General features: G+C 43.7%; 1 protein-coding gene across 31 annotated transcripts in view; it reads left to right on the forward strand.

The window, feature by feature from the left end:
• The window catches only part of LOC107996375 (uncharacterized), a 94,117-nt gene that overhangs the window by 8,000 nt on the left and 58,201 nt on the right, over window positions 1-27,916 (forward strand). For all 31 annotated transcript variants that reach the window (XM_062078606.1, XM_062078629.1, XM_062078630.1 and 28 more), the window contains exon 2: window positions 892-5,876. In XM_062078606.1, coding sequence (XP_061934590.1) covers window positions 926-5,876 — 4,951 coding nt within the window. In that variant the 5' untranslated portion in view covers window positions 892-925. The remainder of the gene's footprint in view (window positions 1-891; window positions 5,877-27,916) is intronic.

Genomic DNA, 27,916 nt, shown 5'->3' on the forward strand with positions numbered 1-27,916 from the left:
TCCCGTGCAAGGTATGTCACATTTACGTTTTCTAAATTACACTTTTTATTAAATCTTCTTATCTTTCGAGTGAATTTTATCGTGAAACAATATCATGAACAATAAAAGTTGTTAAATAGATTAGGATTTCTTCGGATCAGAAATTACTTTCCACGATCACTCGAGGAAATGCCTGATAAATTTTGGCCTGGTGAAATCTCGCAAACTTTCAAGAGTTCGAGATGTCGTCGTGGTCAGCGAGACGAGAAATTGGAGAGCCGAGTGACGCGATTTAACGGCATTCTTTCGCGGTACGAGGAACGAGGCACGAGTCACGTAATATAGTAGTCGGGATAAATGCACGGGTAAGATCGGTTTCTCGTAATCAAGGTAAGGCGATACCATTTGCCAACCGCGACCGATATTATCCTGGCGCCTGCATAGCGTCTCGTCGACAAACTCGTCTATGGTCTTGGATCCTTTCGCTTTGGTCTCGGCACACCGTTTGCACTATGGCTCGTTAGCTCGAACACGGAAATTTTACCATTCTCTTTTGGATCGAAAAGAGATCGTGCATATCTTTTTCTTGGCGAAATATATCATTTAAGACTTATTAATCTTTACGTTAATTTAATTTCTACTGACATCATTATTCATCAATTTATTAATCATACATTAACAGATATACACGTGTCGAGAAGAAGATACTCCCGAAAGAATTGTAACAAAATTCATTTCTCATTCAATAATAATAAAAGTTATCAATACGTACCAGTAAGAAAATAATTAAAAGAATTTTATCGTTTTATCATTAAGAAAAGTAATATGCAATAAATATGGGGAGGAAAAATATTCGTCGGGGTAAGTGAACAATCGGAAGAAGACGCAAGAATCGGTCGATTTGAATTTCAGGCGGCGATAAACGGCGTTACGCGGGGGAAGGAGAATGGAGGCGGCGGAGGAAGGTGGCGATAATAAGAAGCCCTCGAAAACAGAGCCGGCAAATGATCAGGAATCGAAGGAGCGAGCCCAAAGGGAGGAACAACTCCGGATTCTCTCGGTCGACAAGGTTACGGTGGAGAAGATCGTCTTGGAATCCTCGACCGGCTCGCGAGAGGTGCTCTTAACGAAAAATGAGAGTTCAAAGAAAGTTTCGATAAAATCCGAGCTTGAAAACCCGGTTCTCAGGCGATCGAAAGACAAGCGCAGCGAGTCGACGAGCGTGGATAAGTGCCGCTCTTCCCTTCCCGAGGATATTATTGCGTTCAAAGCGTTCGACAGCACCGATGCCTGCCAACCGAGAGAGGGGACGAAGAAATCGCGAAACGCGGAGAGGATCAAACCGATCAAATTGACCAAGAGCCCGTCCATAGGCAGCTTAACGATCGCGGGTGTCCCTCTGGGGGCGACGACGGCCGAGAAAGCGGACACGGGACGGGGGAAAGCGGAAGAAAAGGCGAGGGAATCGTTGACGGGCGTCGTCAACGATACGGCCGACGAGGATAAAGAGAATGTACGGAACGAGGGGGTGATAATCGCGGATAATCCATCCGGCGAGGCGGAGGAGGAAGGAGGTGGGGACGAAATTGAAAAGATCAACGCGAGAAATCTGTTGGAGAAGAGTCAAACGAATATCGAGGTGCTCCAGCGAAACCTGAACACCAAGATTGACGCGAACACGGCGCAGAGGTACAAGAAAAAGTTGCTCGAGTCCCGGGAGAATCGGCATCTAAAGTTGGCCGTGGTCGTAGACTCGAACGCGAACGAGAAGTTTGCCGGGAAGATCGCGTTCGACGAGGAGTTTCTACAGAAGCACAATCTCGACAAGAGATTGAAGATCGAGGAATACGGATTGCTGGAGACCGATCTGGATCGGGGAGCGGGCGGGGAGCGGGGGGAGGGGTTGTCGAAGAGGAGGGAAGGGAAGCCCAGCTACAGCGAGAAAGTGTTGGAGGTGGAGAAAAGGTGGTCAGGGGAGTTTCTGAAGAATCAATTGGACCGGCGTTCCTCGGAATCGTCCAAGTCCTCTTACGTGGGGGAATACGGAAGCGTTTCCTCGAGGGAGAGCATAGGCGAGGAATACGATCGGGCCGCGTCCTCCACCCTTTTCGACGGCGGGAAGGCGGGAAAATTCGAGGTAGGGCGGCCGATTAATTTGGCCGGGAACTGTGCCTCCGTGAAAACTCTGGCCGCCAGCACGTTGAGCACGCTCGACTCCGACTCGTGCCTCGAGGAGAGGATCAAGTCGCTCGAGGAAGACATCGCGGCGCAGGAGAGAGAGGAGCTGGAGAATGGAAAGGCTGAGCGGAGCCCCGGTCGCCGGGAGATAGAGCCGTCGGATCTTTGGAAAGGGTCCGCGCTCCCTTTCGCCGACGATTTTTGGAATCGAAAGGACGAGACGTCGGAGTCGAGGATCGCCGGGTACCGCGCCAAGATCGAGGAGAGGAAAATCAACGGAACAAATCCGGCTCCGTTGGCAGGTGGCGGGGATCGTTCGAGGGTAGACGGATACGCGACCCTCATAAGGAAGTTCACCATGGAAGCGGGATCGTCCCGGTCGAAGAAGGAGGAAAAGCAGAAAAAGAGGCTGGGACTCCGCCGCCTTTTGCCGGGTTTCTTCTCGCCCAAGGACTCCCGAAAGGATTACAAGAAGAAGGAGTCGAAGGACAGGAAGAGGCCCGACGACAGACACTTCGCCCGCTACCAGCAGAACGGCAACTACACCAGATCGCCGGACACGATGAACCTGAACGAGGACATCAAGAGGAACGTGAAGCTGGACAACAGCCTGAACGGGTCCATAATCGAGGAGAGGCTGGACGAGATCAAACGGGAGCTGTTCCCGGACCAAGGCCCCATAACGAGCACGCCCGACCACCTGGCGCGTGATCACGAGGATCACGAGGGCCTGTTGCGCGATCGAGCTGGCCAGCCCCGTTCCTACACGACCGACTCGAGCCTGAGCTCGATCGCGCCCGACGAAAGGTGGAACGAGAGGAATGCCCAGCTCGGAATATCCCCGGACATCAGGAAATTCGAGCAGAGGCAGAAGCGGGAGGAATTTGGGCAGAGGTACGGGCAACGTTACGGGCAACTGGAACGGAAACACAGCCTGCAGGAGCCGAACCACTCCACGCCTAGGCCGCCCTACTTCTTCCAAAGGAATCACGGGCCGTCGGGCAGGATCTCGGCCCCGCCGACCGAGAGATACCTGGTCCGGCCGAGGGCGATCCACCCGATCGACCGCCCGTTACCGGCCATCCCCCGCTCGAGGACGGACCTGTTGTCCAGCTACGAGAATTACTTGGAGGAGCGGGACGAGGGGAGGGTGGAGGAGCAGCAGCGGGTCGGCAAAGGGGCGTACGACAAGAGCGAATATCTGAACGAGGAGCAGGTGTTGTACGAGAACGACAGCCCTGCGGGTTTGATCTTGAAATCGGTCTCTGCCCAGGTGAAGATCACCCGGCAGCCGATAGTGAATCAGAATCACCGCGCCCCGTTGGTGGGCAGGTCGCCCAAGTACCTCTCCTCGGGCTCGAGCCAGAAGTCGGGGGACTACGGGGGCGATTCGAGTTGCACGCCCAACTCGAGCCAGAAGAGCGAGTTCTCCCCGACCAGCTCGAAGAGCGGCGAGTATTACCTGCACTCGCCCAGGAACAGCGGATCCCCGAACGAGCGTGGCGAGTACGACGAGGGGGGCTGTCGAGGGGGGGAGGGTATCTACGAAAACGAGAAGTCGCCGTCCAGATCGTCGACCAGATGCATGGACGAGCGCATCTACGACGAGACTCCCTCCGTCGCCTGCGAGGATGCCTGCGTTCCCCCTGACTCCAGCCAGATCCTCGTCGACCGCTCCTCGTCGGTCGAGGGACAACGGTCTGCGGACAAAAGGGGGGGCGCGTCTCCGCGTAGGAGTCGTTCCAGAGGAGGTGAACGCCCCGTTTCCCCGAGAGGAGGAGGAGGAAACGCGGAGAGACGGGAGGATGGCGAGAAGCAATGCGGGGAAACGAACAGGGGGGAGCAGGGGGTCGTCTGTGGACCCTCCTCGCCGACCCAAGGAAAACCGATCTCCCCGCTCGGGTCGCGGCAACGGCTGCCCTCCGCTAGAAGAGCACAGCCCAACGAGCAGATTTTAATAGCGTCTCCGAAGAGGGATGCCATCCCGTACGAGACCCGAATACCAAGGCCCTCTAACGAGTCGAGGCGAGGTTGCCCCATCGAGTCGCCCGTGCACATGACGAACGCGCCTCGAAAACTCGTCGTCGCTAATTCGATCGATCCACGAAGCCAGGATTCGAGCGGAATACGGAGTGACGTTTCCGCGACGAAAGGCTCCCCGCCGGGACAAAGTCAGGTCGCGTTGGAGATACCGCGTCCCGAGCCTATTTACGCGCATCGAGGCCAACGGAATCCGGAAACAGGTTGCAGATCGAGCCCCGAGAAGAGGACTAATGAGAATAACGCGCAGAGGACAGACGGGGAGGAGAGGGTAGCCTGGGTCCAGGCGCACGCATCCTCGTCTTCGCCGCAAATGAGCCCGCAGAGAACGAGCGAGGCTGGTATTGGTTCGCAGAAGGTTGACAGGTCAGTCGAGGATCATCGTCAGAATTCTGTTCCAGCTTCGCATGCGCTGGAAGCCCAGCGTAATCCCAGTTTAGAGGAGCAACGGGCCCCTCACCAGCAGCAACAAGATCCTAGACAGGTAGGGCAGAGAAGTTCGGAAGATGCCGCGTACAATCAGAGGACCTGTGAACCGATGTGCGGGCAACGGATCGGCGCGATGGCGAGCGGGCCTCTGTCACCTTCGAAGCAGGAGACTCGACAGCATCTGGAAGCCTTCTACTGGCAACAAAAGGCGCTCGAGGCGCACCGAAAGTCTCTCGCGTCCCCGGTGAGCGAGAACTCGAAACAGATGGGGCGGAAAATTGATTTGCCGGAGGTCAGGGAGGCGGTGTATTGGCAGCAGCTCAAGAAACTGGACGAGGAGCAACAGAGGCGTATTTACGAGCAAAATCTAATGGAGGAGTCGTCGTACTGCAAGGGAGGGCCGAAGAACTCGGCGAGGGTGTCGGCCCCGAGGCAGGGATCCGTTCGGGGTCCCGTGGCGACGGCCAGCGCGACAGGTCTTCCGTTACCGGTCGCCCACGGAAATCCATCCTCGTGGAGTGGCAATCTACGCCACTCGAAGGGGAATCCCACCGGGAAACCGCCGCTGATGCAGAGTCAGAAAGGCCAGAACCAGCCCGTTCTGATCGTCCGCCCGCAACAAGCGATTCGTGATCGGCGGGACATGGTCCCCGCCAAGCCTCTCGACTCGGGTCGACAGGAGGCAGTGCAGAGATCGAAAAGCGCGTCACCGCATTTCCACAGGGGAGAGGCGCAGCCGGTGCCGCGGAAACTCGAGGTTTCTTCGATCTACGAGGAGGAGCCGACGAACGATGTCGATGGAAAAACTGCCCACCCACCTCCTCCGATATTTAAAAGGGGTAGCTTGATTGGCGGGGAATCGGTGGAATATGGAAGTGGCAGTAGCGCGAAGAGAGTCAGCTTCTCGAATCAGTCGGGTGTCGGTGGGCAGGACTTAGCGAGTGGAAGTTGGCCCACGAAACACGGTACTGCCCCGGAACCACCGACTCGAAGGCATCGAAGCGAGGACAGCGTGTCCGACACAGACTCGGTATTTTCCTATCCGGAGCGCCGTGATCCTTCCACACACTGTGCGGATGTGACGGAGTACGACGCCGACAGACCTCTTCCGCCTCTACCCAAGGATGCCATCTCGGTCAACGCCATGAGACTTGCGCCCGGAAGAAGCGTTGTGTATGGAGATACACGTTGCAACATCGGAATAGATCCTCGACGCGCCATTAGCCCGCAGCGAGTACTTCGACAGAAGGGTGAGTGTCCATATTTTTTCTATTTTCTTTTTTTTTTTTTTCTATTCGGAGAGTACAATTCGATTTGTCGCGAGATTGTGGTTTTTGAATCCGGTATATCCGAATTTTAATTCGTGTAATTCTTAGAATGTGGATAGGTGAGACGTACTTGAAGATCATATACCTGTACACGAGCTATCTTCCTTGTTTCCTCTCCGACAACCCGCAACGTAACGTCATTTACGACGCCATAAATTATTTCAGCGATCATCAATTTCTTTGCATCTCTTTATGGCAATTTCGTGCCAAATCAACTGCGTTTCAGTCGGGTCGTGATTTTATTCGGACAAGGTGCAAAGCGCGTGGCGCGGCGTATGACCGTGCATTTCAATGAGCCTCTTAAGGCAGACCGAGAGCCAACATCGTGTAAAGGCACGTTCTCGTCCACGACAAGCAAATCTCACTCACATATGTTTTAAGCCCCTCGACATTCTTTTATTGTTCAACGTATTTCAATATGCGAGTTTTCTTTCTTCCTAAACAAGATTTCGAAATCCAGTTGTATCCGGATTTGTCCGCTTATACAGGTATCCCTACTAATTCTTCACTCGAGGCAGATGTGATCTGTATTAACGATGATTTAAAAGGAAGCACAATTTTATTAGAGTTCAAAAAAATTAGTTTTTATTGCTTTCTTTAATATTCCGTAAAATTTTTATTAAAAAAAATTTGTTTACTTTAATGTAAACGGATAACTATTCTCTATCTTCTTTTATCTCTCGTTATTCTCACTCTCGTTCACGCATGCGCGAATATTTTAATCTTTCTCGATACATAACCGCAAAATATTCGCAAATATTTAATCCTGCAATTTTTAATCCTTTTTAATTATATAATACACGTAAACTAATAATCTGAACAAATATATCATATATACATTTAACTTGACGAAAGCATGTATATCGATTTTTAATTGATTTATGAAAAAGAACAATACTTAACCTTTTTTTCTACTATACAAATATATTAAATGACAATCGTTTATAACTGTGCAACGATTTTCCATTACATTGCTCGTCACAGAAAGAATTACGATCTTTTAATTTCCTATAGCCTGTCGATCATTACGAAGCTTGAATCGTAGCTTGCAATTAACGAGAAAGCACAGTTGTCTCGCAATTTACACGACGCGTCAATTCGATCGACAAAATCGTGTTTGTTCTCATGATTGGAACGTCTTTTGCGGATTATCTATTTCCCATAACTCGTTTCCCCGTATTCTTTTGCGAATTTCGATAAGAGGAAATATTTTGCGGAAACAGAAGAATCTTTGAAACGTTTTCCACAATACCGAATTTATTCATAAGTGGATTTGGCACTCTTGGAAATCGTAGGTTATCACGAAACTTTGCATGAAAATTTTCATTCGGTAGTGTTGGAAACTTCAAGGTGCATTCTCATCTTTTCTCGACGATAAGGGAAGACTCATTGAGCAAAGCGCCCAATCTAAGCGATCCGCATTTGAGATCTCGAAGGAAAAGTAAGGGCAACCGAATTGTTTGTCGAGGTTTCGATTAGTCGATACGCCGTTCAATATGTATGCAAATTAGCGAGCCAGGATGCAAATTCGAAATGGCCGATATTCGAAAGTTAGAATCATAGCGACGCCATGCTGAATCGTGTCGCGATGAGAGGCGACGAACCGAGAATATGGAACATATCTTGTTATACGGATTATGATGTGTCTACGGTATTATTCGCTCAAAGGATCGTCAAACACAATATATTGCTTCAAAGAAATTCTTTGAAGAGCAGGACAGTCTAATTGTTTCTGAATAAAATCATAAGAATTGACGCATATGGATATTGATCGAAAATTTGAACGCAATACGATATTTGTGTTTTTAGTAACTCACAGTGTTTACAAACATCACATGGCTATAAGCGAGGAAACGCTTTCTATCTCACTCGAATTCTCTGTTTCTCGTTCTTTGGCGCGCGCATAAGAGCGAACGGTGTCAAATTACATTAGTCAATTCTTGGAAATTTTTTTCGGTTATTCGGCCACTATTCGGCACAATTCGGTGTCGGTCGGGACCGATCGTGGCCTTCTATGCGAACATTACCGTATTCCCCTTGCCTCTCAACCGTCCAGTAGGACTTCTTTTCAGTAATGCGTGGTACTTATTCGAACGTAGACGTGTTCCATTTCCAATCGACTCTCGTTTCCATCGAACAATGACGCGTTATTTCGTGCGATGTTCGAAAATTGAATCGAATCGAAGACGCCCTGTCGAAAGAAGGTTAGTCGGTTGGCCATTGTCCTAGAAGCTTTATAGTTAAATTCGCGGGATCAGAAAACGGATCCCCGCGTGTCCGCGAATTCGCAGGAGGTTGGGAGAAACGGTGGGAGGTCGACAGAGGTCGCGAAGCGGTCGAATGTTTTCTATCCGGTGAGTAGTAACGTTTGGGAGGATGCGGTGACGAGGTGGGCGTTCGGGATCGATCCCCGACTCCATTCCCGTGACGTCACGGAGCGGGAAGATAGGATGGGGAAGAGTGGGAAGGGACAAGAAGGAAGGAGAGACAAAGCGAGAGGTTTCGCGATAGGGCGGAGAGGGGACAACGTTGGTTAAAAGAGAGGGGTATCGAGGGATGGGTGGAGGGTGCAAGAGGGTGTAATGCCGGGACTCGGGCAGATCCCGGCGACGACGTTCGGCGCGTTTTCGATGGTGGTGCCGCTGCTGTTGGTGCTACCGGCGTTGACGCACCTTGTGAAACGACGCGTAGGGTAGCGATCGTCGCGATAGTGGTGGAAGTGGTGGTGGTGGTGGTGGTAGTGGTAGTGTTGGCGGTGGTAGTGGCGGCGGTGCAACGTCGCCGGTATCGATAGTAGTGGTTGTATCTTATTTCCCACGTTCGGCAGCATTTTCGAAGCTCGAAAATCTCTTTTCGAGAGGTTACGATCGATTGCGACCTTCGAAAACGCGTGTTCGCAAAAGGAGGAGCGCGCGACGATGCTAGTCGTGATCGTTGGAAGACAAGGTGCAGAAGAATCAACGGATTCGAGGATCCTCGAGGGTGGCGGTGTCGAGCCGGCTACCCGTGACACGACGCTTTAGTCAGTGCTAGTTTCCACTCGGTTATCTCGATGCGTTTTTTTCAAGTTACTGACAAATTTACTTCGCTAATAGCCGTAATTCGATCGATTTTGAATGGACTGTTCATATATTTGGATTTGAAACAAATCTCATTATTATTGGAACGTTTTGTGTGACATCGAAACCGAAGAAATTGGATTAGTTATTTCAATTAACCGGGTCGTTCAGAATTGCGCATAGTTAAGTCGTTGACTGCGTGTGGATACGCATGTATATATATATATACACACATATATATACATATACGTATATATATATATATATAGTACTGTTAGTCTTCCTCGGTCACGACCTTCACTGTGTAATCAACTTGGAAGCGAAAGATCGATTCTAATACACATATCAAAGAGATGTTGCAAAATTTATCTGTAAAATAATCTTTTTAAAATATTTTAAATATAGTTTATTCATTTATGTGTCAAGAAAAAAGTTCTAAAAGCTGATAGTACTTCGACTGTGCTTTCTTTGTCAGAAGAAAGGGTCGATAGATCGAGGCTCTCGAAATGCAGCACCATATTGCTTAAAATACGAAGTGAAGCTATCGATTTCGAACACCAACGGAATCATGAGCAGAATACATCTGATAATATTCCTCGTTTTTTTTCTGCTAATTATCTTCTTTTCTTTGCTTCTTTTCTCCTTTTTCTTTCGCGTGATTCTATAATCTTCGATTATATTTTACCAAAGTTCGCGTTTCGTCGGATAAACACGATAAATAAACCTCATCTTCGAAAGCTCATATCGACAATTGTTAAGTAAATCATTAAGAAGAAAACCGGTCTCAAGTGATGAAAATGTAAAGTGTTTGCGCACAATCTTCATCGTCGCTCGAAACGAATTAATCCTCGATTCGAGTTTTCTTTAAATTTCAACACGTGATAGTTGCTTTTCATCCTATCTTTCGCGTCGAATTCCATTCATCGAATATCTCGAATGAGACGCAGGAAAACGGTATTCGCAGAGCCGGCGTTCCTTTGACCCAGTGATCCGATTCGTCTGTAGCGCGCTCGAGTACACCCACCCTCCGTTGAAATTCACCGTGGCCAAAAGATGGCGACGTCACGGTTATTGTGGCGCTACAACGACTATCACGATAATTTCCGCCGGCATTGCTATCTTCTGGTTTCGTAACTTTCATACAATTCGAACAAATTTGATTCCGAATTCTTTCTCGCAAACTCCTCCTTTTCATCGCTCTTGATAGAGTTTGCGTAGAATCTTCTCCACGGAAGAATTGTGATCGAACAAGGAAGTATTAACCTCAAAGCCGAATTTCCGATCGAAGATCATCGAGAAGCGGTCATCGATTCGAAGATTCTAATCGAAAACTCGAATCGAAGTAAACGAAGACGATTCTCATTGCCATCTGTGATGCGCGAATCGAGGAAAGGACGAGATCGCGCAGAAACGCGGAAAACATTTTACGATCGCGCGAGTCGATCGACAGCAATGGCGCGATCGAGCTCGAACCGCGTTTCGTGAATGCGCGCGCATGCGTGCGCGTAGTCCCTTCGAATGACGCGGTCCGGTTTACCTTCGAGACGCTGAAGCGTTTGCGAAATATGTTGATGCGTTGGAAGAGCAAGGACAAGAGCTCTAGCAAGAGCTCCTCCGCCGGTCCCAGTCTTGGCAAGAAGAAGCGTAAATTTGGCAGAGAAGGTAAGAATGTACTCCACCAATTTTTAAGATTTCTCCTCTCTTCATTGTTTCTCTTTTTATCCATAACGCACGTAGTTCTTTTTCTCTTTCTTCCATTTATATCCCCGAACGATTTCCCTTGCGATTTTATTATTTGTTGAAACGTTCAAATTAGTTGCGAGAACAGGAATTAAAGCTCTCCCGCGAGAACAGGATCGATTTTCGATAATCGATTGAGCAAACCAGATACGACCAAGTCGTATCACATAGTCGTCTATTTTGTTCTTTCGACGAGATACGGACGATTTCTATAGGATAACGACGTTAACGAACAATTAGAAATTCTCGATCGCTATTTCGATTTCTTTCGTGTAATCGTATCCCGGTTCATGTTGTGGCGGCTCGTTGCAGCTTGTTGCTTGTAATAAGTCACGCAAACTAAGCATGGTATCGCATGTATGAAAACTTTGTGATTATTTCCGTTTCCGTTAAATCGTTTTAAGACGTATTACGATATATATATATACACATGTATATTTTTCATCGCGTGCAATTCTTCGTACAATTAAAAAAAAATCAGATTCAAATGATTCAAAATTTTGTTTAATACTTTCTCTCTTTGATAACAATTTAAAATCTTGTATTATAAATTTACATTAAATACTACCATAAATCTATCGAATTCAAATCTTGAATAATTTAACGATAATTATCAAACTTTCGTTTCCCTTGCATACATATTATCACGTACAATTTAAACAAGAGAAATCCTCGCCGTGATACAAAGTTGAATCGAGAGTCAATGGCGACCTTTAAAACACCGGAACCATTGAACTTGTCAGAGGTACAACGAAATAGTTCCAACATCCTTCTATCTCCGCATTTATAACAATCTCAGGGACTTCAAAACTTACTTATTCAAAGCGATCCTCGCATCCTTGTCCAATCAAAAAAAAAAAGAAAAACAGAAAAAGAGAAGATTAGAGATTACAGAGGAAGAGACACTTCGATGAAAATCACGATACCTGTATGCGCGTCGAAAAGGACGAAGCTTCTCACCACACAGCTTCTCACCTGTCGCGTTCTCATCTCGCGGGGCACGGTGCATCTCAGGGAGAGCAGGTTGACAGGCGGAGGAGCTGGCTACACCCCTGTGACCGTTCCCCGACGCTTGCGCGCAGGTTGCATACCCCCCTGTTCCTCCTTCTTTGCACCTCAAACCCCCCCGTTCTCCTTTCCACTCCTTTCCTCCCCCTCCCCCCGCTCCACACACACCCCTCCCTCCCCTGCCCAGCTTCTTCTTTCTCTTCCACCGCATTCCTCTTCCTCGCCAGTCTTCTTCTCATATCCTCCTATCCCGGGTGTGTACACACCCCGCGCGTGCTTCCGCTATCGGCAGTAGTTACGATACCACCACTAGTACTATCAGTGGCACCTCCGTTAGCAGCAGCAGCAGCAGCAGCAGCGGCGGCGGCGGCCGCTGCCTCCAATCTGTCCCACCCTCGGCGGCGCTCTGCCTCCTGCCGAGAACAGTTACGTCGCATCGTTCCCTCGCGTAAGATCGTTATCGCCGCCACTGTCGATCGATCTGTCAATCGTCCGGTGCAACCAGCCTCCGTAAATGTAACGATAATAACGATAATATAATTATAATTCGTTGATCAATGTCGAATCGGCCGAGATCGAATCGACTACCAGCCTCGAGTGCGCTCGAAGGGAGGAGGAGGGGGAGGAGGAAGGAGGGGACAAGTTGGAGAGGACGGTTGGACGATGCCCGAGGCGCGAACCAGATACGCGTTTAAATTCCGTGTCCCGCGTAGCATTGCACGCGATACGTGTAAGCATCGATACGGAGAGGAGGAGTGCGTGATCCACGGGAGCGAAGCGAGTGGGAAGAGGAGGTGGAAGTGTGGAGAATCGGCCACTGCCGCTCGAACTGCTGCCCCCTTGCAACGACGAATGACCGATACGGTGCAACAACACCTGTTTCACGGTTCCAACGCGTAGTCGAGGGTCGCTAAGGGAGATGCGTATATTCGTCTGGAGGCATTGCGTGTCGTTGGACGGTAAGGAAGCGACGCTCTTTCTCTCTCTCTAATTGATCAAATTCGATGCACGAATACACGTTTTCACGTTTTTCAATAATGGATCGATCGGATCCTATTCGTTGTACGAGACGTTGAGATGAAGACGTTTAAGACGTTTAAGACTGTCTCGGGACAGAGTATATGTTGTAAGGAGGATAATTTTAAATTTAGTGTCCACCAGTGATGTGAAAATATTCTTTGAGAGTTTTACTCTTGGATCCAATGCGTTAAAATGTTTTAAATAGATTTTAAAAATCGCTTCAACGAGAATTAGTTCAAATGTATTCGCATCTTAACGCTCTCGAAAGTATTTTTCGGATAATGAAAATTATTCTCGAGAGTCTTACGGTAATAATTTAACAATTATCATTTTCAATATTGGAAGAAATTTTCGACACGTTCGCGATAATTATTTTATGTTTCGTTTAATTGTGCAAATCAGTTTCGATCGATCGAAAAAGAAAAAAAAATGCTAATAAAAAGTAGTCCGCCGCTCATTAAAAGCGTTAACAGAGGAATTCAATTTCGAAGAGTTCGATGGAGCCATTATTGCGCAAAACTGCCTCTTCCTCCTCCCATCTTCACCTGCGCCCTCCGGTTTACCAATCTCCGAGGCGTTTCCCGCTCCAGTTTCCCCTGTTTTCGTTCATTTTCCATGTTCTGTCGCCGCGAAATCGGTGAGAACGATTCGATATTGCCTCGACGAGGATTCCGTAAAAGCCGATTTGCAAATACGATCCGCGTTTTCATCCGCAAAATTTGAAAAAAGAAAAGAGTAGCTCAAAGTCAATGATCGAGGAATGCTTTAATCGTTCGTAATAAAAAGGAAAATTATACGTTTATCATTCAGATTTTTGAAATTATAAATCGTAAACAATAGATTTGAATCATTGCATATTATTGCGTAATCGAATTTTTAGAGCTATCCTTGACAATCTTAAGTTTTCTCTTAGAAGTTAATACATAGGTGAAAAGATTATTTTTTTTGAGTCGAATTTCTTTTAATCTTAAATGAAAAATTTAATGATCCAAACTAATTATAAACATTGATTGATACGTTGCCTCTTGGTGTAATATGATTTTAATATTACGATAAATCTGGTCGTAAATAATATGATAGCAATCTTTTAATTATTTTGGAAATTATTATTCCATTAATCTCGAAGCACAAATCACAATACGCTTTCTTTTATAGTTTCTTTAATTGTCTTCTGTTCGTCTTTCCTTCTTTTCATTTTACCTTCGAATTTCGCATTATTCGTTCAGCTTCTTGATTAATATTTCATTCGACTCGCTAATTAGGTCAAAACCGAACCTCATAATAGATCCAAACTCGTCTAATTCCTGTTACTTAATTAGCGTTATCATTACCAGAAGAGAAGATTGAAAGTAGCTATCGAATCGCTTTTAGAATTAACTCTTCGTCGCGTATTATTATTCCTATTTGATTGAACGAAAACGGGAATGAAATACACTTCGAAAAAAATCAATAAATCCGTTTTTCAAATCAACAGAACGATCTTTTCGTCCGCTTCGATCGACCCGATTATACGGGTTCCTTTGATCGACACGAGCGATATCGAGAATAAAGGGAAAAAATTTCGTTTTCTTCCCATCCACCCTTTTCCTTTTTCGCCATTACTTTATTTTTACGTGTCAAGTGTACGTGCACACGAGGGCCGATTCCCTCGTCGAAGGCGCACGCGAGTGGCGGTTACTTTACGACAACGAACGAAACGAAGGGATGCACTTTGCGTTCACTAGGTAAACGGCCATTTGTAGTATGGGTTGCGCCTGCATCCTGCTGACCCACTTATCGCGCGCGAACTTGGACGCGGCAGGAGGCGAGGATCGAAACGCGACTCCCCTCGTCGAACGACCTAACCTGTTTTTCTTCCACCACCCTCCACTCGATGGCCCGTCCGGTGAAATAATTCAAAAGTTGGAAAATTTCGATAATACTTGCTGTCGATTCCAATTGCTGGATTTTTTATTCAAAATGCGCGAATTAAATTTTAAACGTTGCCCGATTAATTGAATCCCGATCCCGTAAATACTCTGAATAGCAAATATTCATTGAAGGAAGAGATACCGAAGTATAATTATAAAATATTCCGTTTCGTTCTTGTGATGTAAAATCTTAATCTTAATCTAGCAATTAAACTTTCGTGAAGTTCTGATCGATTATAATTTCTTTCTCTGCATATCTCTTTACGTCTCAACGATCAAGCTACTATTTCATTTCGTCTTACGACGCAAAATGATGTATGATGTGAAAATTCAAATCGATTATAATTTCTTCCTTCGGATATCTCCTTACGCCTCAACGATCAAGGTGCTGTTCCATTTCGTCTTATGACGCAAAATGATCCATGATGTAAAAATTCTAATCGATTATTTAATTTCATCATAATTATATACATTCTTTTTCTCTGTCTTTGGGTGTCTCTTTACGCGTAACCATTGATCAAGATAACACAGGTGTGCCGTGACCCAGTTTCCCCGGATGCATTTCGATCTCAATCTTGCAAGGATCGTTGTCGCGACAGGGTAACATTTTACGATCCGCGTTCGTCGTCGAATACTCCTGGTTTACGCTGTGACCTAATTACCACGAACGACGAAGTCCTTTGTCGTTTTCGAAGAATGAACCGCGCGCGTTCGAGGTTTCTCTCGAAGAGCGTTATCGATCAGTCGTTTCGACGACAACCACAGTGGGAACGCGTTAAAGTGAAAAAATTGCACGGACAATTTTTCTTTTTAATTCTATTTCACCATTTCCCCTCCTTCCTTTTTTTCCTTTTTTCTTTCTCTCTTTCTCCCTCGTCGTTTCGTTTCAGAGGTTTTCGCTTCGTTAAAACGAATATACAAAGCTTTCGACGTTATCCTCCAAGCGGAATAACGAGAGAGATATCTTAAAATTAACCCGACCTGTCGGTGTATCGCGGTGACCCAATTGCGGCGAACCGAACGAATTTCGATCTTGCCATATAAATTGCGTTTGCTCCAGACCTACGCATATGGACCTACACAAACTATATACCTCGAAGCCCTTTTGCCGCGTGGAACCGGATTCGATTAGTCGATCGATTACGATGATCGTGTTGCTTTGGTTACCCTCGAGTTCACCATAATAGAACAAGAAATAAGAAAATATGAGAAAATCATTTGAGAATAGAAATGGATTTATGGGAAAGAGATGTGAAATAGAATATATCGTCGATTATTCAAATGATTTTTAAAGAGGGTAGCTTTAAAAAAAGTTGATTGACTCTTTGATTTTTTTTTTTGTATTCTCTTTTCGTTCTTTGATTTGGAATTCTGTTTTCGAGAATTTGAACTTTCAATCTCAAAAGAAATTTTAAAAAAATTAATTTAGTTAGATATGATAAAGGAGGCATAATTTTTGTGTAATTGAAAAAGATTTGATCTCGGCATTGGGAGTTCCTCTTGATATGTCAAACAATGTGATCCAACCAAATATTCATAAAAGTAATACCGATGGAACGGTAAAATTTATAATCTTTTGATTCTATTTTGATAAAAAGCGATAACTTTTATTTGTTAGATTTCTTCTTAGAGTAAAATGATATTAAACACGATGTAATTTGAATCGTGTTTTCATATTTAAAGTGTAATAAAATTTTTCCTCTATATCTATTAAATAAATAAATACGATCCAAATGATATCGTGTTTGACCTTATTTTAATCGAAGAGACCTCACAAAATATCGGTGAAAGTTTAATTAAAAAGGAAACCAAACATAAAGTTTTACCACGGTATTAGTATTGGTTCACTTTTCGAGTGCCTCAGTTCTCTTTCTCCTCTACTCCCTATCGTTTTTCACGTTCGGCAAAAAACGTAAACAAACACTGAGGTCGAGCAATAGCAGAAATAAGAGTCACTACTTCTATTGGATGAAACTGTATTCTGTTTTACATTCGAATTTTTTTTCAAAAATTTATTGCATTTAATTCATTTATTAATTATAGACTCATTTTGCAATAAAAATATATAAATATTATTCCATACTTTTAATCGCTCAAAATCGAATTTAAAGTTATATCCTATCTCATCTCTTTTTCTTTTTTCTTTAAAATCGTAAACGTAACATTTTATTTTTCCGAAGAGACTCCGTAAACTAACCTAAACCCAAAGGAATAAAGTGGGTAGAAGCGAATAGACGAACTATCGAATAGATAAAAAGAAAAAGAAAAAGATCGATGCCGTGAAAACGCTTAGATTCGTTTTCCTTTCCTTAGTATATATGTTTCCTTCTTTGCCTCGTTTCCGGTCGTATCCGGGCGTCGAGCTCTACGTGCTTAGAAGCCTCGAACGACACTGGAATATCCTCAACTTTCGTTCCGTTTGAATCTCAAGAGGGGAAGAGACTTTCCTCTTATCCAGCTTTTTTTTCCGTTTTCGATGATAAAAAAGATAATATTAATATAGAGAGCAAGTATCCTATCATTTACGATCGTTTTCGACAAATTTTCAGAAAAAATTCTATGTCGAACAGTGACAATTTATCAAGATTTCTAAGTTAATCTTTAAAAAAATATTTTAATAATGAAATAATATTTTAGTAAGTAATGAAGATTATCTTCGGGCACTATATATATATATATAGCAATATCGGTTTTTTCGAATGTTTCATACATATAAATACAAAATTTTTTGTATTTCTCATAACGTAGTCAAATTTTTTGCATATAATTCGATTTATCTCTCATTGAATAATAATATTGAATTTTAGTCGAAGAATCGTTAAATTTCAGTTAACTGGCTCCGCTTGATCGCGGAAGTGATCAGAAGCGAGTCATATTTTCTTTTCTCTCTCTCTCTCTTTTTTCTTTTTTTTTTTTTTTCGATATAATTGAAACGCGTTGACGATAAAACCGATAGGAATACATACAGATATAATTTGTATACACGCTCGAATAAATTGCGCTGTAAAACGAGTCTCGGCCGTTGATTTTGTTTCTGCGAAGAAACAAAAATATAAAAAAAAAATTACATTGGTTAAATCCGTTTGTAGAGCATAGAATTAACGTCATATTAAAGAAGATGATCTCTCGCTTGCGTATGTAGAATGTTTCGATGTTTCACAGTAGGAAGGAAGTAATTTTAAGAAAAAAAAAAGATTAATAATTTTTTAATTCGTTTTCAATGATCAAATTTGAAAATATCACACATACGTGAATTTGACTAACGCTCTATTGGCTATGAATCAATTATCAAACTATTAAACAAATATGTAAAAACGAATAAGAGATGCAGAGAATAAAATTTATTAATTTCATAATTCATTCTCGAAATAATCGAATTTGAAAATTCATCGAGTATACGAGTACTACTGATTAATTGATTGCACACATTCAAACTCAATTTTCTCGCAAACAAGAAACAAATAAACAATGAATAAACGAATGCTATTCTATTATTTGTACTACTAAATGCATTATTGGACATAGAATATTTTATTGATTATTCGCTCATATCTCTAATCAAGAATTAATGTTCGAATAGTGACGCGACCTTATCTCCTAATTAATAGAAACGCAATGAATTCCGATGTATCTCGGAAATGAGAAAATCTGTTCCATTCATTTGACTACATTTTACTTATTGCATTCAATTATTATCGGAAGATAGAGGCTATCGTTTGTTATTTCTTGCTTTTCGCTGCAAATTAGGACACGTCATCTTTCCAGCTGTATCGTAATTACCGGAACATTATCTATTTCTCGACACGATGTTTCACGATGGCGGTCAAAGTTCACGTTGCCTCGTATTATGATCGATTTTTATAAAAAGCACAATATAACGGAAAGTCCCTCGATCCGTTCCTCGGCATCTTTGATATTTTACGGAAACGTTACTACCTACTCTCGAGTACCATAAAGCTTAGTTATTCGAGCGAAATAGGTCGGGCGCCCTGTGAACTTGCGACCTGCCTCTAACTTTGTTTGAAAGTAAATCATTTTGGTTTGCGCTATTTACTCGGCCCAACCTTTTTCGATTTCGCTTTGACGTCTTGCTTCTGATGTAAGATTTTTAGTTTTCGTCCTAGTTGCTTAGACGATATTACCAAATTATTATACGCTTCAGTTTCTAACTATTGAACATCCCAATATCAATGAAGCTTAAGCTATAAGTTTTAAGGTTATGTTGCGAAATACTTTTTTGAATTTTTTGTAAATTCTTACGAGAAAAAATTCTTAGGAGAAGGAACAAGAGAATAATAGACTTTTAAACACGTTATAAGTATTTCTCATCGAAATTAATTATATATTCAGATAGAAATCTGATCGTACATAACCTAAACTTCGTTCAAACTTGATTACGCAAGGAGAAATTTCTATTTCACGAACGGATTCAGTTCAATCACTTTATACATGTATACCTATCTGTTATATCACTCGAACGAAATTGCAATTGCAATACCTATCGTCGTTAATCCGGCTATGAAATGAGCCGGACCCCGCTTTATTAGAAAGGATATACACGAATCTCGTGATATTCGCGGCTGATGCGTGAACGCGTTTCCTCACTAGGTTATCGTGCGTCGGGGAGGAGTGAAGAGGTGGGTCGGTGACTCTGGCAGGAGAGGGGGTCAGGCCGAGGTCGGGGTCGGCGCTGTGGGGCAGGAGAGATGAGGAAGGACCGCACCCACCCTGGTTTATCGACCGGGTTACACCCTTAGCCGCCGCTTTCACAAATTCTCCTTCTTACTTACGTAGCTTTTTCCTTTCTCTTCTCTTCTTTTCTTTTTGCTTCTTTTTCTTTTTTTTTTTCTTTTCTTTTTTATCCATTCTCTCTCTCCTTTTTTTTCACTTTTTCTCTTTCTTACTCTGTTTCACGTATCGCGAAATTCGATAAATTATTTTTCGCGAAGAAACTAGGTTAGGATCTTGCGAATCGATCGCGTGTCTCACGACGAGGAGGAAAAAGAACTTGGGGGAAATATTTCCGGCGACTGATCGTGGAAAAGGCGGCGTTTAAACGGACGGTTGGAAAAATGGAAACGTTTCGAAGATATTCCAAGCACATTTATATCGTGCTATGTGACGCGGTTTACTCGAAGCGTCGCACCAAAGCCACGGGACGCTTAATCTTTTTACGCTTTTTCAAGGTTCCTTTGCGCGACGAGGAATTATTTTTTCCCCTGTACCTTCGCACGGTTATTTTTTCACCGTTTCTCTCCTTTTCAACGTTGCAATCGACACGAGAAAAGCGCGTATAAAAACGTAAGAGTATATTTTTTCTTAGAGATAAACTTCCCTCTATAAAAAAAAAATGGATTTCGCGATAATCTCACGAAAAAACGATCTTCTTTCTTATAATTTAATAAAATTTCGCGGAAAATTTTAATATGATTTGAAAATGGTCGAAGACTGGACGCGGAAGCTGCGAATCGAAGATTGGATTTGCGCCAACGTTTCCCACTAGCTGGAACCATCCAGTTCTTTTCAGTTCTTTGACCTCTTTCATCCCTGATGTCCTTCCAGAATATGATCTTTAATGTTTCGAAGCAAAATAAAATAGTAACGGATATTGCTAATACTTTCCTTCTCTTCAATATTCTTCCGATTTCTGATACGAAGGCCAAGTGTTCGATCCTCGGTCAGAAATAATTTTTCCATTATCAATTATTATCTCTATCGTATTTGGAAGAAACAAATAGTTTCTTCCAAAATTATTCAACAAAGTCTATAGTATGTATATATAAATTTCAATCGAATGAATTATACGTGCAATGTAAAAACGATAATATAACGAAATATGTGATATCCTGAGATAAAAAGATTCAAGGTCGATCGCTCGAATTAATCTCCCTTCACGTTTCGCTTTTCATCCATTGTCAATTTCGCGTAGTAACGTTGATCGTTCGCGCCACGATTCTTTCCACCTCCACCACTCTACTTCGCTTTGTACCATCTTGCGGTGTATGGAGGAGTTAAGTCGATCGTTCCGACCTTTTTCGACTCTCGTAGCGGATGGTTCGAGAAGAGGGGGAAGGAAGCGAAGAGGGATGATCGTGGCCAGTAACACGTGAAATAGGAGCGCAGGAAACAAATCCTTAGGCCCGCTTCCGTTCCGCCTCGAATTTCACGGCCGAGGCTTATACGAGGTCGGGACAATGGAGATAGAAAGGGAGGGGACAAATGGGATGCGTGAACCGAGGCGCGCTAAGGGGATCGAACGCGACAGCACAATGAGACACGGAACCGATAATAATTCTCTCTCACTTTCAATCCTCGAAACGACCGACTAAACGAACTTCCGTCTCATCCTAGGGCGAAAGTGGACCAACATGATTCAATTGCGACGCAATTAACGCCAATTGTGAAACTACGCAGATACGCAAGATATTTCTTTCATCGGTAAGTATCGAGGTCAAAGGATGAATCGTCTTTTCTAACCGACAAACGAAGATCTAATCGATGAGATAAAAACGAGTTATCGGAGGTACCAACGCCTGAGTGCAAAAAAAAGGGGAAAAAAAGAAGCGAGATACCGGAAGGAGGAAAGCTAGAACCGAGTCGAATGGGAAATGAAACGAGAGAGAGAAAGAGAGGGAGGAAGGCGAAGGATAGGCGAATGAGAGGAGGAGGGAAGACGGAGCAAGGGTGGAGGCGATGGGTAGGAAAAGGACAGAGAGCGCGCAGTGCAAAGTAGCGGAGAAGTGTGCGAGTCGAGTGCGAGTGCGAGGGAGGGAAACGCGGAACGCCATGGAGCAGTGTGGAGCGAGGATCGCGGGACGAGAGGAGGGTGTAGTAACGGCTGAGGAGGGAGAGGGGTTCGCGGTGCAAGCTTGTAGGGAGCGTCAGTGTCAGTGTGCATGCGGACGGCGAGTCGGTTGGCGGTGTGGGAGCTCGCGTTGCGTCAAATCGCATCGCGTTCCCGAACGAAACTGTGTTGTGCTGCTGGACACGCGTCGTTTGGGCGCGAGTTTCGAACCGAACCGATCGATCCTTCCAACAATTCGCGCTTACCTTTCGATTCCGTCCGTTTGACTCGACTGAACGATGCAAGATAAGTTTTGTTCGCTCGCGATCGCGGAGTGTCGCCTCGTTTATCGACCAAGATATTCCTGGATACGCGGTTTTTATACGATCGATTATCGATAAAAGGCCAGCTGCATTATTCGACGATATAGTATATATAATACATCGTAACGAAAAATGTAACGGCGAGGATCGTTTCGAGGGGCAAGAGAACAGGTTCTGCCCTCCGCGACTCCGCCTTTCGTCTTCCGCCTGAAGCCTCTGCCAACTTTTATCTCTTCTCCCCATGAAGCAAAGTAGTATTCTATTAAATCGCGCGTGCATCTCGCCAAGTTTTCCTTGGAACGTTGCATATCCTTAAATTCTCAGTTTCTGAATGATTATTATAGAACGATTCGATTGTGTATTCGAGTTAACTCTCCAGACTACAATGAGTGGATTATTGGTGATCCATATCGGTAGACTCGAAACTTATTTAATTAACGTCATCTACTGGGCTCAGTTGAATTTAAGAATCGGCGTGTTCGCGATATCGACAGTGTATTACGCCAATTTTTCTTGCTACTTGCCTCCTTTTTGAGAGCCTTTGAAATAGAATATCTCGTATCTACGAGCGTAACGGTCGTGGACGCGAGGGTTACACAGCGGTCGAGAGGCGATTCAACGCATGTGTCCTTGACCCAACTCGAACGCGTATTCGAGCGCATCAGTGAACGGTCGTCGTTTCCTCTCCTAGTTACGTTCCTCGTTAACACGGAGAAGATATCGGACGGTGATTTGGTTTCTGCCTTTCATTATCAGTAATCCAGAACAGGAATTCGTTGAAATATCGAATATGATAGATACTACAATCTAATATAACATTTCTCGTTATTTTATGACATTAGTCTTGTATCCTTTGTCTTTCTGTCACCGAATTGTCCTTGAAAATTAAAATTTCGTATTTCTATTGTTTTATTGCCTTGGATATATCTTTTCATCCCATAAAAAGGAATATTTTTCTCGTATATTCCCAATTTTGCTTGGGAAGACAAACATGTCGTTCGCCAATTTAGATACGCGCATCGAATTCGACGAATGTGTGCGACTGGCCCTATGTAAACCACAACAGATGTTGCGAGCTCCCGTACACACACATCGTTCGCTAAACGCACGGCTGGCAAATAGAAATATCCCTCACAATCGGTTTCTCGGTACCAGGTTTAGATCCGAGGAGGCATCGTGACGTTTATATTTAGCCGATCGACCGGCAGTTTTTACACTGGAAATTTGCATGGACGGGATGTGATAGTTTAAAAATAAACCCATCTCACCGGCGGAGCGGTGCGGGACGTTACGATTGTCCTTGACCCGTGGAAAGCCCATTCGGGTGGACGCGAGGCGGACTCGCGCGCGTGTTCCTTCACGCTCGAAAAGTTGGCTTTAGTCGGTCGATTCGCTTTAAAAATGAATGTCGGAAGGGGAAAAAAAAATGGGAACGAGATGAACGATCCTCTTGACCAAGGCTGATCTCTTCCATTCGGAATGCGCTTTTGGAAGTACGATCGCTCTGACCTTTGACGTCGAATGGAGGCTTTAAATTCCGATATATCAGAGTTCACAATGTTATTTACGTGTAAACATAGGAGGGAAGTGCGCGTTGGTTTATCGATAGATAGAGCTCGAGTATAAATCAGCAATCGGATTCAGAAGAATACATCTAATCGTGGTTATTAATCGAGCATTAAGGAATGAGGATACAAAAAGCGGCGATACGCGGTTGTTAATTACTATCGTTTCTCGCGTCATCGCGTGCTTCGTCGATAGGACGCGAACAGCGCAGACGTCGTTTCATGGTGGAGGATTCGCGGGTGTTTTGCGGGCAAAAGGGCTTTTCGTGAAAAATAAAAAAAGGAAAAGAAATAAGAGGGAAAAGGGGATAGGAAAAAAGAAACGTCGAGACGCGCTTTTCGAAGGTGGTACGGCACGAGAACGAACAGAGAGTCGGTTTATAAAAAGAGTCGCAGCGTCGACGACACCGAGCGTCGCTCGTCGACGCAATCGACACGCTTGCCAAAGGGAGCGGAAAACGAAAGCTTTCCGTCCTCCTCGCTTGTCGACGATACGAATTTTTCGGCTATTATCCGAGAAACTTCCTTCGTTCTTCCTATTCTCTTTAACCACGTCTCTCGACTACTGAAGAAAACGAGAGAGAAAGAGAGAGAAGGTATTCCAGAAGCAAATTCGAATCGCAATTTCCAATTCATCTGCGTTACGCTTCTGGTTGTTGGTTTTCCCATCGCGTCCCTCTTTTCGTCTTGTGCATTCAGCGGCGTTAACGATCTCTTCTAAACTACTCGTAGGCCCGTGAAGAGCTACGGCGCGTCACGGAAGACAAAAAGAATCGCAGCGTCGCGAACGAGAAAGAACGGCAGTCAGTAAGCGGAGTGGTCTCGTTTCATTTTGCTCTTACCGCCTCTTCTCCTCTGTTTCTCCTACTGCTACGTTGGTTTTGTCTGTCTTCTCGAGTTACCTCGCAGCGTCCCGTCAAACTTTATTGCTGTTTTATCCCTTGTGCTGTACGTATATATTGCATCCACGGTTAATATTGTTCCAGTTCCTTAAATACGTAAGATTAGGAAAACTTGGATCTTACAACATTGTCTTTTGTCGTTCTAATTAATCTATTAAAATCTAGGATTCTCCCTCCATTGTTGATGAGATTCATTTAGGGAATTAGTTACAATTAGTCGAAGTTCTGGCTTCGACAATGTCGGTTTAAGTCTATTTAAATTCATCGGAATATTCAAATTCAAATTTGGGATCTTTCGTTTTTCCATTATCCAAGTATTATCAAATCTAGATTACTCTATTAATGTATCGTTTATAACTTAAAATTCGTGCAGTTCTTTTTTCAACGTTAAATTGACTATAAAACTTTCTTATTGAATTAGAATTTTTCCAGTTCTTAATTTTGGATTCTATGCCCAAAATAGTGAAAATATGCTATTAAAAAATGGACGAAGTTGGTGAATTAATTTAATTTCGCGATCTCCTCGTTACTTTTGCGGTTAAAAAAAGCGGGGGAAACCAGTTCATTGCAAGATAAAAAAAAGTTGCGAAAGTGGTGCGAAGAGAAGACGCGAGAGGCAGAAACGAAGTTAGACTCGAGAAAAGACTCGTCTCCAATTATCCAAGGTCTCTCGAGCGTCGTGCGACGGATGTCGCGGAACACGCCCATTGCAAACGTTACGACTGTGCAAACACGACGTCGATTCTCTCGTCTAATTACTCTCGAAACAGTTTCTTTCCAATCAATTCTAAATCCATCTTCGTTTCTATACTTCGCACGACCATATGCACTTCTTTCAACCTTGCAGAATTCACACGTATTATTTTAAATCACGTTACAACAATCGTACATGTGAATACACTGCACGTGAATCACTAATAATTAAATTAGAATAATAAGAAATAAATAGGTTATACGTTTAATTGTGTATTCTATTTCGAATACGTGTCAGAATTAATTTTCTGAAAAACAGTCGCACGTATTGCGTTACTAAAAATTACTGATATCGAAAATGAGTCAGAGGATAAAAAAAAGAATCGACTTTATTCGATACTTATCATTAGACATTGAAAATAATTAATTGAAATGATGTGGAAACGAAACAATTTGATGTGATTTTTAGTATATATTTTTACTAAATAAAAAATTGCGCGTAACGTTCCAAACTTCCAACAACGTAAAGATAAATATAGATCAATATTGGATCCAAAAAAAAAAAGTTAAAATTTTACAAGAAGGGAATTATTAGATATCAGTTGAATCAATTATTTCTGAGACAATTGATATGCATTGAACTGAACATTTGCAATTTTGCACTCATCACTGATGTACAAGTATCATATTCATTCAGTGATGAACAAGTGTACAACGGTTCGATAGAAGACCGGAAGGAAGAGAGGAAGTCTCGCATCATTTCGCTTACTTGCGCTCCAACGAATCTTTACGAAAGTCGTGTTTCTAGATTTACACGTTGCGTCACGTCATCGATCGTATTTTAAGGCTAGCATGCACGCATGCACGTTCGCACACAAGCACAAACATACACGCCGCATGGCCGCACTCAAGCCGCAAGGTGTAAGAACACCACGGATTGATAACATCCTGCTTTCGATTGGTTGATTCCTTGCCGAACAGTAATCGGATACTATGCCTCTCCTTTCGAAATCTAGCGTGTAACGCAATCGCCGAATAATGTATTGAATAATTCAGTTGGTTAGTTATACGCTTCGTTGAGAATAAATCTCAATTTCTTTTCGTTCAAATTCGTAAAAATAATTGGGACGATCATCTTTAGTTATTTCGACAAAATGAAAAAATGGATAAGAAAATTTCGAAACGATAGAAAATCGAGTCAGTCTGTCTTTATAGTATTATCCTTTTAGCTAAATACGCTTGAACGAGATTATGGAAGGTCGATCGATTATTTCCTTTCGTTCAAACGTTTTCAACAATCCTGTTATTACTTCGTAATTAACGTTATTACGGGTAAACGCGCGTTTATGGTAATCGCCCAACTCGGTGAAACCGTACGACACGTATATGTATACGTTGCGCCCTCGAAAATGGTCGATCGAGCGCCGCGCATGTTACGAATCGTCGAGGAATTCGGCTAGTTTTTTCTTTATCCCCTCCCTGGCAAAACCTCTTAACCGAGTCGAACGCGGAAAGAAAGTCGCTGACTCAAGTAGACTCGTCGCTGGTTCTTTCCCCTCTGTTGCAAACTCGAGCTTAATCGCCACTTAAGAATCACGTGATCGCGCTTCATTGTACGATTTCATTTAAATTATCATGAGAAAATTTTTCTCTCGTTTTCTTCGCACCGCGCTCGTCTTCATGTATACATCTCTCTCCGTTTATTCTTGAAAAAGCCATTAAAAATCGATATCTTGAATAATTTTTAATCTTTTTTTAGTCTCCAATTTGTCCACTCAACATTCGCTATAACGAACTTGAAGAGGGACCGCGAATCTCGGATCGATTAATCGTACGATGATCGTGATTAAAGGGCAACGAACGGGTTCGATTGAACAGTTACGATGGACACGCGCTTAACCCAGTTCCAAGACGAATTTCGGTCGGCTCGTTTATGGAAATCCAGCGTTGGCGCGTAGTTGCACGAATTCCAGGAACCGAATTACATCGAATTTGAGGTGGCGGAAACGCGCGCGTCATCGCCACCCCGTCCCACCCATGACCGCCCAACCCCATTAGTTTCTCGGTGGGTACGGGCTGCCCCCGCAAAATGCCTCTCGCGTAATTGCGAATTGCCATCGTTGCGCGTTCGACGATCGATTTCCATGAGAGCGCGACGAGATGATTCGTCGTTGTTCCTCCACCGAATCGGGTTACCAGTTAATTTCACGTCGTTCGCAACGCGGGATCGTATTACCGCCTGTAACAACGTTTCATCCTCGATTCGGGCTCGACCCCGATATATCTGAATTTCGTTTATTCTCTTCCCTTCTCCCCCCTCCTCCCTACTGCGATTAACTGCCATTCTCTTCTTGCGCGGACCGCTTTATTACTTTCATCTCCTGTCACCCACCTTCCTTACTTCCCGACCTGCCACAATACCCTCCCACTTGCCATTTCTATTTCGATTTGATTGTGGTATTTTCTTAGCGAAGCGACAGTCTCGACCCGATTACGATTCTTTAAGCGTTTTAATGCTTGTGATCGTCTGGAAAATTCTCGATATCAAAACGAATCTCTCGAACTTTTAGCTCGTCCCTGAGTGTACATCGTTTCTTGAGTGTACATCGACTTTGTATAGAAACGTGGAGACAATTAATTTTACGCATCGATGGATTTTTCTTTCCTCGAATGATAATTAAAAGTGACGTATGACTTGTTCGATCAATTTGCTTCTCTGTTCCACGTTGAAACTTTCTTCTTCTGAAATTATCCGATTCAAGATTATATTATGCGAAGTATGGTATCATAGTTTTCTTCACGTTGAAAATCGAAAAAAAGGATAAATTTTATATGAATTATTCAACTTCGTTTTCTAAAGAAATAAAAGATATAAAAATTTCCACTTTGAAATCGCGCGCGATAGTCGACAGTCGATTTTAGTTGGTTGAATGACCGGCAGAGGGCAGGGATGAGCCA

The sequence above is a fragment of the Apis cerana genome, linkage group LG8 (assembly GCF_029169275.1).
Source record: "Apis cerana isolate GH-2021 linkage group LG8, AcerK_1.0, whole genome shotgun sequence".
In the NCBI taxonomy this organism is placed as follows: domain Eukaryota; kingdom Metazoa; phylum Arthropoda; class Insecta; order Hymenoptera; family Apidae; genus Apis; species Apis cerana.